This window comes from Buceros rhinoceros, unplaced genomic scaffold (genome assembly GCF_000710305.1).
Source record: "Buceros rhinoceros silvestris isolate BGI_N320 unplaced genomic scaffold, ASM71030v1 scaffold6052, whole genome shotgun sequence".
NCBI classification, from domain to species: domain Eukaryota; kingdom Metazoa; phylum Chordata; class Aves; order Bucerotiformes; family Bucerotidae; genus Buceros; species Buceros rhinoceros.
The window spans coordinates 74,092-84,660 of NW_010397080.1; the positions used below are offsets into that span (position 1 = coordinate 74,092).

Sequence of the window (10,569 nt, forward strand, 5' to 3'; positions counted from 1 at the left end):
TTCCTTGCTTAACTGAAGTCCTGACAGCTATTAAAAGCCTCCCACATGGTCCAATGAATAATGTACAGCCTGGAAGTTAAACCTGCTCACTCTAAACTCCACATCTCACCCTGGGAGAATCACTTGGAAAGTGATCATGCGCCTGCACCCATTCTTCTGTCTCTGCTTATTGCCTGATCATGCCTGTTGCTTGCATCTGGTATCTGAATATTTGCAAAGTGACAGGTATCCCTAGCATTATGCTAGTTCCTTGCTCCATAAATATTATGGTGCCTCATGGGTTTAGCTGGAAGCCTCAGCACAAGTGATATTTTTCCAATCAGCCTTGTGTGCATGCCTGCCAGCTGCTCCCACAGCTTCTCTGTTCTCAGAATATCCCAAAAGAGGATTCAGAGTTTTCCTTGAGATATGAATAGCTGAACTGCAAACATAAGCATCTCCTCCAGTGAGCTCCAGTTTGTTTAAACTATTACAAACATGCCAACTGAGTGGCAAACTGGGATGACAAAGCTGCCTGTTAATAGCAGCTGCAATGACTCCCATTTCTGAAGCTGTGAAGGAAAGGCAAGTTGTCTTCCATGTCCAAGATCAGTTCCCAAAAAGGTTAAATTCTGCACACCTCTTAGGGAGTCTAAGATATATCATACATTTATTTGGTGCAACACTTAAACACATAAAAACTCAGTGTAGATGTCGTAAGTAGAAGACAGACATCTTCAGCACACAAAAATTGGAGAGACAAAAAGGGCAAGTCACATGAAAGTGTCCTAAAGGCTGAGCAACACAGCATGCAGGATTTGCACAGATATACATCAACTTCTGCCCCAATTTTGCATCCCCAAAATAGAGACAAAATTCACTTCTGGCTAGATCTGGAATAGTGATATATATTATATATATTATATCACTATTTCTTGAGACTTTCATGATTATAACCTAGGGGTCAACGGTTCCAAGCATTTTTATAGGGAACTGCACTGCTCCTTTGTTTTCATTCATCTCCCACTGCTCAGCTCAAGATGAGTTGCTTGAGGGGTCTGCTAAAGGTCAAAGTGTGAGTGAATCTTAAGAATTTTCACACTTTGGAAGATAAATCCTTGGATAACTCTAGTGACAGCACAAAGGCCTTATTCTCTTCTGCTATGAACCAGCATAACCCATTTAACTCCACAATGATACCAAACATGGATCAGCTGAGGAGCTGGCTCCAAATGTTCTGTATGTTTTATAGCTCCTTACATTGGTAGTAGAAAGATAACAGCTTCTATTTTACATAAACTATTTTTTATTGTTGCTATTTCTGCTTTAAAGTATAGATAAACTAATGTAGATATGCACCAAGTCTTAAGCCACTAAAATATGTGAAAGTCACATTGCAAGAAGTACAAGAGCAACATAAGTCTTTAAGGATAATTCCCTGAAAGATGCTCCTCTCCCTTAGGGTAGGGAAGAAAGCACAAACAAATAATGTAGGACAGATGTATTGTACCACTTTATATACTGTTGAAAAGTGCTTGGCTACCCTGAAGAAGAGGCTACGATAAGAACATACCCATAATAGTTTGAAACAAAACAAACATCCAAGAATATTGTGGATACTCAAAAGGAGACACTTCCAAGACAGGTCAATCCTCACCCAATCTGCCGGCACAGTTCAGCCACAGGAGATGCCTTGCTGCAGAGTAACTGGCATTGCATCCACAGATCTCTAAGACATGCCATGAAGAAGTCATTTGGGCACCCAGGCATGGGTATCTAAACCTCCTTTACACAGAGCCCAAAAATCAATCCAGCTCACTTCAATGTAAATCACTGTAGCAGCAAGTTAGTTGAAGCATTCTTCAAGCTCCATTGACTATATTTATTAGAACTCATTAGACTATAATGGGAAAAAGACACTTAGAAAACATGTGGAGGCCTACATTTAGGCATCTTAAACTTGAACTGACTCCCACTCTCCATGAGTCATTCTTCTCCCACTTAACTGACACTCAGATCTTCCAGATTTGCACTGAATGACTTCCCAATTCAATACTGAGGAGGCTGTGTACAGGATGATGCCTGTTTAATGCTTGGTTTATTACTGCAGCCTTGGTTTGCAAACTAGACTTCTTCCTTCATGGAGTCGCAACGTGGTCAGGAATACAATGGGCAAAGGATAATACAGTGAAGGAGATGAATTAACCTGCACATGAAGTCACTAGGTGTTTTCAAGAAGTTAGACAAACACGTCAAGAATAATTTAGCAAAAGTTCATCCTGCCCCATAACGAGAACAGGTTAGATCCATTTTCCCCAGCTATGAACAAGAGTTATGCCACACCAAAAAAACCCATAAATAAACCCACAGAAAATTGGAATCTTGTCCAGGAGTTTCTATTGTTTTGAACTCATTATTTCAATTCACCAGATCTCAAGCTGTGTTTGTTTTGTTCAACAACATATTCCTACCGTGATCTTCCTAGGACTAATTACCTTTCACTGTTTACTTTAAGCAGTGGTGCTCAGTGTTGCAGACATTCCAGCACCCAGCGTTTCAGAAGATGTTTGATGACGTGGAGAAATAAACCTCACTCATATATACCTTCCCTTCCCTATACTAATCTCTGTGCGTACATCCACAAAGGAAACTTCAGAGATGTTAAAGGAACAGATTCTTCATGCAGCGTAACTAAAGGAAGCTGCTCTATCTTGCAGTAAAGCTGGGCTACTTTGTGCCTGATACAGACCTGACCGTCAGCTTCGTGGCACACGAACACTGGTCTGATATTTGTGAAAACAAGAAGAAAAACTAGTAAATTTTGGATCATAGCAATGAGAAAGAAATCATTAGGGAGAAGCCATTCCTCCCCTCTCCTTCGGAGTGAAAATGGAAAGTATAGAGGAAAGAGAAAGGGATGAACAACTTTGCTTCACATTTTCCTCTCAGCAGGCAGATGAAAGCAGGCAGAAAAGAAACAATAATGTTTTCTTGATTTCCCACTAGAAGCTGTAATACGGACATGAAATATACCTTAAAGTGGAGAATTTTGTGCTAGTAAGACACAATTCTCCAAGCTACAGTCTGAACTTCATTTAAACAAACACCTGTTGAAAAAATGAAGAGGGTAGCCTCTTGTTAAGAGGTTGGCCCACTATGCACAAGTAAGCTTGGGAAAGGCAGCAATCAAGGGAACTGCTCTTTCTGGTTATTCTTCAAGGGGGACTGTGTTTTGCATTTACTTACCCAGAAACATGCAGCATCAGCAGCATATAGAAGACAAAGAAAAGGTTGTGTGTATACCAGAAGATGTCATAGTTTGAAACCCTGAAAAGAATAAACCATGGTTCAATGCTGTTTCACTCAGACGGAATCACTGCTAACTAACAGCAGATCTGTGCACACAGGACATCACTACACACCATGCAGACATGTAGAACTGTCAAAGCCCAGTATGTGTTCCTACAGGTACACTGTACTTGCAAGCAATTAAGTGTTGAGAACAGGTGACTGGCACAGAGGTAAAAAGCTGAGAAAGAGACGAAGGACACAGAAGTACAGAGCCAGCTGAAGAACTCTTCCTAAATTAAGAGTCTTCACTGATTTCTAGGTCCTACTTGGTCCCTACCAGATTCTTAGAGCTAGAACAATTCCTCAGTCTCCAGGTTCAAAACTCAACCTCTTAACGCTGAGAACCTCTTCGCATTCTCCCTGTCCCAGTACAGAGCTGCAGCATTTAATGTGTCACAACTGGTACAACATGCAAACAGGTAGCACAGACATCAGCAGAAGGGGTGGTGGGAAAAGTAAAACGGTATGGCGTGGAAGCAGATAGAGGAGAAAAGCTAACTAGAGCCAGGAGGCAACAAGACGACAGGTAGGACAATTTTCAGGGCCCAAGGCCATGTACATTTGCACTCTAGGACTGATGGTCTTGGGAAGATCAAGAAGAAAGTTACCACTGTGAGGAACAGGAGTGAAGGGGAAAGAGGACTTTCTTTAATCAGTAGTTTGTTAGGTAATGTAAAAAGAACTAAGACCAAAGAAAATACCCATCTTGAACTGTTTTCTGCTAAGCTTGTTTGTTTTTTCTTGAGTAAAATAGTCACCAAAAACCAATAACCAAATGGTTAAGAAAATACTCTATTTCACAGCACAAAAACACACCTCTCACACTACACAGCATGTAGGAGAGTCCCTTCAAAAAACAAAAACCTACCCCCATTCATAAGCCAAAACAATTATTACATAAAAACTAACCTTTTCTCTGAGAACATAGTTTAAGAAGCTGCTCCTCCTACATAGCTAACTTTCTTCACAATGTTTCTCCTCCCATGCTTTTACATAAACAACTAACTACCCTCGCTTCAATACATCTGAAATGTACACTGCTGTTTTTTTCTGTCAATACAGAACTTATTTTCTTTCCCAAGTCAGAAAAAACAATTCTGATAATCTGAGGGCCACTAAAATAAAATCCAAGCAAGGGCAGTTCTAAGGAACCCAGCAACAAGCAAGGCACTTTGAAAAGCCCTCTTCACCATGCCATTCTTCCCCTATTCTGAATCACAATAACACTTTTTCCTCCTTGAGGCTGCTCAAACCAATTCTAATACCCAGGTAGGCACCTCCATACAGTCAGTCATCAGATTCTGTAAGGAATTCTGGGAGCAATCAGTAAGATCAAGGGAAAGGATGATGGTGTGGGGAGTGGAAGTACAATGAGAAGGCACAAAGAAACATTTATCCCCAGACCTGGAACGTGTCTTGGAGCTCTGGTTTAATTTGGTATCTTGCTGAAATACCAAAAGCTGTATACTAAATTCTTTTTTATTGGATCTTGAGCACTTTTTCAGAATAGACCAATTTTTCAAAATTTCAGTGATGAAACATCAATCCCAGGTTCTGATGCATTGTTTTCAACAGCTAATTGTTATTACTGATTAAAATTACTGTACGTTTCTTGTCTGAACATGTCTAAATGTCAGTTTCCAGCCAGCTGAGCATTCTATTCTTCTTCCAGAATTCCTACAGTTACCTCTACTGTTAAATTCTCGTTCCTCACATGTATCAGGTTCCCCTAAATGTAATGAAGTCCTCACAAGTTCACCTCCTTAAACTTAAGGGATGTTGATCCTTGAACCTCTTACCATGAAACACATTTTCCAACATTTTAGTATATATTTCTTTCTTGCGCCCTTCTTAAACCGCGTATCCTACAGACACATACAGTATCCTCATACACTCAGTAATCTTCCTGTTAATTTTTATAATTCTTCAGAACATTGACTACTTCCTTTACTTCAAAGAATGAATGTATTTCTTAGGAATACAAATCCTGAAAATTTGAAATCAAGTTGAATATTTAATTCAAATTTTTTGTTAAACTGCTTTAGAATTTTGCAGGTGAAGATCTGCAGGAGTTAACTTACTGAGAAATGTGAGGAGAGCTTGCCATGCTTTAAAGGACACAGTAAGCAGCACAGTTTAGGAATAATAATCTTCAATCCTGTTACAGCTGGTTTTGAAGAAGAAGATCTGTGTGGTACTTTAGAAGATGAAATTGAACACTAGTATATTTGGTTACAAAAAGAGATGGATTTGGAGCAGCTTACATTTGAATGTTCCTTTAAATACATGATTTCCAAAGTCACTAGTAATTCCGTTCAATGGACATACTTGAAAAACATTCATTTGAAAGTTAGCAGAAATGTCAACATTTATTCACAGGATTTACTGTATTTTCTAATAACTTCATAATCCTTTCAACAATCAGCTACTGAACAAAAAATGTTGGTGTAATTCCGAGGTATGATATGGCAAAAATTTAGAAAATTTTTCAAGTGATACTCACTTTCCCCTTTTAAAACATTAGCAGCTAAATCAATCCTCTTAATACCTATTCACATAGTTTACTGAACAAGTAAAGGCATGAAAATAGCCAGATAATCATGCGTTGAAAAATTTCAGAAAGAACAAATGAAAGAGAAAATGATTAAGCAGGTCAATGTGAAAGAGCAGATTAGTGATGAAATCCAAAAGCGTATGATAGTCTCTGATATACTTTTTAAAAAGCCCAGTTTCTGATACGCAGTGAATATTTACAATTAATTTTCTATTAAATAGACTACAGTCTATTTATTTCTATTAAACAGACTATAGTGTGAGCTTAGCTGTCATACGGTATGTGAGAATCCACAGGGAAAGAAGACTGAAAAGGGACAGAAGGATGCGCATGGAAGCTTATTCTGTCAGGAAAACATACTAAAAAGACAAGCTGGAGCCATATGCCTGAGGAAGAAGCCAGGATAAAAATTCTAAATAAGAATTACTGCTAGAATAACAGGAGTTGCAGACGATCTCTTAAGGGCTTTGATTCTGCTGGCTAGATGGCAGAAAGACAGAAAGCACTTGTAATTGAAGAAAGAAACAAGAAGCATGTAACTTTGAATGATGAAAACCCTTGTTGCATGAACCCCTGAATTATTATTTTCAAAAATATGTTTGCAACTTCATACATTTTTCTATGTTTCCCAATCATTAATAAATGTTGTTCTTTTTTTTCTAATTCATCATGGCCTTGGAGAAAACAGGACTTTGTTCTGGCTCACTGCTGCAGAGTGAAGTAATTGTTTTATTTTTCCATCTTCTCGAAACTGGCTTTCTTCTGCAAGTAGAGCCATCTGTGTGGACTGTGTAATGTGCAGCCACGTCTGAAAGCTTGGGCAGCAGTCTTATCCTGCACTTCTGTAGCCTATGTGCCTCACAAAGTTCTCAACCCTGGAAGTGCCTCTGTCTGCAAAGAGCGCACAAGTATTTGCTGAACTACTTTCCTGAATCAGCACCTGATAACATCACTACTCAGGAAAGACAGATTAGTTCAAAGTTCAAAACCACATATCTAGCTCACATCAGTGAAGCACCATTAAAGTTTGAAGATATGGAATTAAAATATCCTTCAGTGTTCGCTGAATTGAGATGAAGTATTTACATAACCAGGCTTTGAATTCACCAGAGACTGCTATAAAAATAAATGGATTTTTTATATGCTTCAATTGCAGAATCCAGGCCTTAAAAAGGTTACAGTGTTGGGCTAGATCCTCCAAGGGACTGGTCACTCAAATGTACTATAATACGTGTACAGTAATATTGGTGCAGAATGTAACCCCACTAGAGGACCAAACCCTTCGAAACCCCAGCAGCTACTCTGAGCCAATACTGCATTGCTGTTTTGAATTATAATCAACATTAAAAAGATTATATCATCTGACAACCAGAAGCAGAGCTTAAAAAAAGCAACATTCTACTTAAGTAGCACAACTCTGCTTCAGTTTGCTTCATTGCTGGGGTTTTTTGTTGCTGTTTTTTACTGTTTGTTGTTATAATTAATTGGAGAAAATAATTAAGATGAAGACATTATCTTATTTTACTTCCAATGGACTTAATTTATGCATTGGACACAACTTCCCATATGCTCATTTTACTGCCTCCCTGTACAAACAGAAAAAAAGAACCATTTGAATTTTTAAAGGTCTAGATTTTTGAATATAAAATTCACTGTGCTTGTTTACCTGCAAGCTAGGAGGAAAAAAAATAGGGCAACTAACTGGTATTTTTAACACTCATTTAAATACTTCTTGCCTCATACTGCATTTACTCTTCTCTCCCTTTAATCAGTATGAGAATACAATTACTCAAATGGCAATAACAACCAGATTAAGTCTTACCTGATGGCATATGTAGAAGCTGTACACATTAGGAATAATACTAACACCATAATGACTCCAGTCAGACCTGGAACTAAACCAGACATAAGATAACTTGGTTTTTTGTGTTTCAGCTGTGAAGACTTTTTAAGAAAGTGGAAGTTACTAGATATACAAATCATGATTCAATCAAACTCTTGTACGTATTTATCCCTTGAAGACAATTTATATATTAAACTAGATAGGAAAGAAGAGTTGTTATTTCCCATCTTCCCAGAGCAAACTGCCCTTCTCCTTGCATTTCTCCACGCACCACTGATTTCTTGTTAGTCTTTGTTCCTGTAATCTTTTACTCACAACATTTATCTCTAAGCAGGTAACCAAGAGCAAATCCTGTCTGTTTGTTTATTTGTAAGACTGACCGTACAAGTTTCTCTATCTCTTTTTTATTCCAAACCCTGAACTCTGTTGAACACAACAAATAAAAACATGGTGGGGCAGAACTTCAAGCAAATCAATTTCTATGCAAGCTGTCACTACAATTGTTTGCCAACCCATTTCATCCTGGAATGAGAAAGAGCCTGAAATTACTCTCCACGGCATTGGATCGTGACTGAAATTGTTGCCCATAGAGTAAGGTTTGTGAGAGTGATCTACAGCCAGCATTTAAGAAGGAAAGGTTAAAAATATTAAGGATTGGACTCATTTGCTCAAATGCAGACTCGTATTAGAACTCATCTGTCCTTGGCTCTTTTTTTTAAGTCAAAGGAGAGAAACAAATATTTCTACAGCATGACTCATCTCATCCTAAAGAAGAATCTTGCCCATAAAGTACAGCAGACCACCAGCCTAAAGAGAGATTAGAAAAATCACAACCAAGTTACCACTTTTTCTGAGCACCTTATCTTCAAAATTGCCATCCCAAGAGTTAAGAATCTGAATTAAGAACGAAGAACCTAAAATCCATGAAGCATTATTTACATCAGAACATTTTACTTCTCGAAAAATGATAGTTTGTAAGCATAGTCTCTGGCCACCCTAAAAGCCACGTGTTTGGGTTTAATAAAGTCTTCATTTCTTCTTTCTTAATCTCATTTGATCTGTAATGTGCAATCAATCTCCCCTCTGACACAAGTACTTCCAACACAATTGCAGTACAGCAATTGATGCAGCTTCCCAATCTGTCACTCAAGCCACAGGTCACCTTGCACATCCAGTTCTTCAATTCTCTTCTCCATCAAATTGCAAACAGAAAATCACTTACAACCTTGCCCCAATTCATGCATTTTTAGTGTTTCCTCTCTTCCCTGTCCCTGTCTCTCTTTTTCTCCACTATCTATAATCTTGAATACTTGTTCTTCCCACAGTTAGCCTCACACCCTTACATGTGAAGGTTCTTTCCTGTACTGATCTGAAAAGCCATCACACTATAAATGCTTTCAACTCCTTATTCCTTCTCTTCACTGTGTTAAAAAGAAATACACCAATAAATCTCGTTCTGAACTGTTTGGGAAGAGACCTTTTTTTGCATATTTTACAGCTCCCAGTGCAGCAAAATCTTGCTCCATCTGGACACTCACCCAGGACAAATAATAAAGGTTAATTACCAGTTGTTAGGATGGGGAGGGATTTGAGTAATTTTAAATCTAAGACAATTTAGAATCACTGCTGTTTGCAACAGTCTGCTCAAACTTTTGAATATGCAATATTTTTCTGACTGTCAGAGGGTAAAAGGAGTTCCACCTTGCAGATCCCCTGCTCAACTAGAGAGGTCTCAAGGTTTTCCCAGAAGCCGGACAATATTTGATGGGGCCTCTACACTGGTTCTCTACCCCAAGACTTCCTCCTTCCTCTAAGATATTAAATATAACCCTTAGCTGCTTGTTGTGATTCTCCATTCCCGTCTTGAACTCCATCAGTTACCCTCTTTCAAGCCACCACCATTGATTCACTAACTACACCAGTTACCCAACCTATTTCCAGTTAGCAGTTAACTTGCACCTCAATTTCTATCATTTCACTTTCTCACTTCCTCTGCTCTCAACTGACCAAAGCCTTGCTTAGGGTTTTTGGAAAGACCTTTCTGACACACGGACAATTACAGCAAATGTATTGGAACTGACAAGTCTAGAACTCAATTTTTTGCTGTCCAGACTGATTCCTTTGGACCTAAATGCTACCAAGTCCAGATTTTTGCATTTGTTCCAAATAAGGGTGAAAGAAAGATGACCTCAGAAAGGACCTTTAACTGCTTGTGAAGCTTTACAGATAAGACTTGTGTCTACCCTGCTATACCCAAACCAGTCTAAATTCCAGCACCAGAAATGTCTTTGCTTATTTACTCTTTATGAGTGCTGAAGCCTGATTCTCGTGTAATAGTTTAGATGTCTCTGAAGTCAAACCAGCCCTTAAATAAACCAGCTGAAGCAAAAAGCAAGCTTTCTTGCAGTGTTTCTTTTTCTAGAAATTGGATCATTTAGGAATTTTGTTTTAATATTATGCAGAATCTCTGTTTGAAACTGCTGATTTTCCACTGACTCATCTGTACAACACAGCTTTGAAGATGCTGCTCATCCTACTATAGGGCTTATGTAACTCCTTCCTCCTGACTACTGGATAAGCAAATCCAGTTTATATTAATACAAATAACATATCTCAACCTAGCTGAGATACAAGAAATAGAGCACACAAACAGAGGATCAAAATATTTTGTCTGGAGAGTGATGATGAGAAGCAGCAAACTTTCTCATTCAGGTTTGCAACGGACTTACCAGTAGCAAAAAGCAGTTTCCTCGGGTCCTGAAAAACAGACAGGCAAAAGAAGTATAAAAATGAACACGCATGATATACTGTCTATATGAATTATGTAATAATAAGCAGCTGT

General features: G+C 38.5%; 1 protein-coding gene across 1 annotated transcript in view; it reads right to left on the minus strand.

Moving 5' to 3' along the window:
• Positions 1 to 10,484, minus strand: part of NOX4 (NADPH oxidase 4) — a gene marked incomplete at its 5' end in the record, with an annotated part of 81,709 nt that extends 71,225 nt beyond the window's left edge. The window contains 4 exons of the mRNA XM_010146104.1: positions 3,226 to 3,306; positions 7,707 to 7,779; positions 8,570 to 8,641; positions 10,457 to 10,484. Of these exons, the coding sequence (XP_010144406.1) occupies positions 3,226 to 3,306; positions 7,707 to 7,779; positions 8,570 to 8,641; positions 10,457 to 10,484 (254 nt within the window). The remainder of the gene's footprint in view (positions 1 to 3,225; positions 3,307 to 7,706; positions 7,780 to 8,569; positions 8,642 to 10,456) is intronic.
• Positions 10,485 to 10,569: the final 85 nt, after the last annotated feature.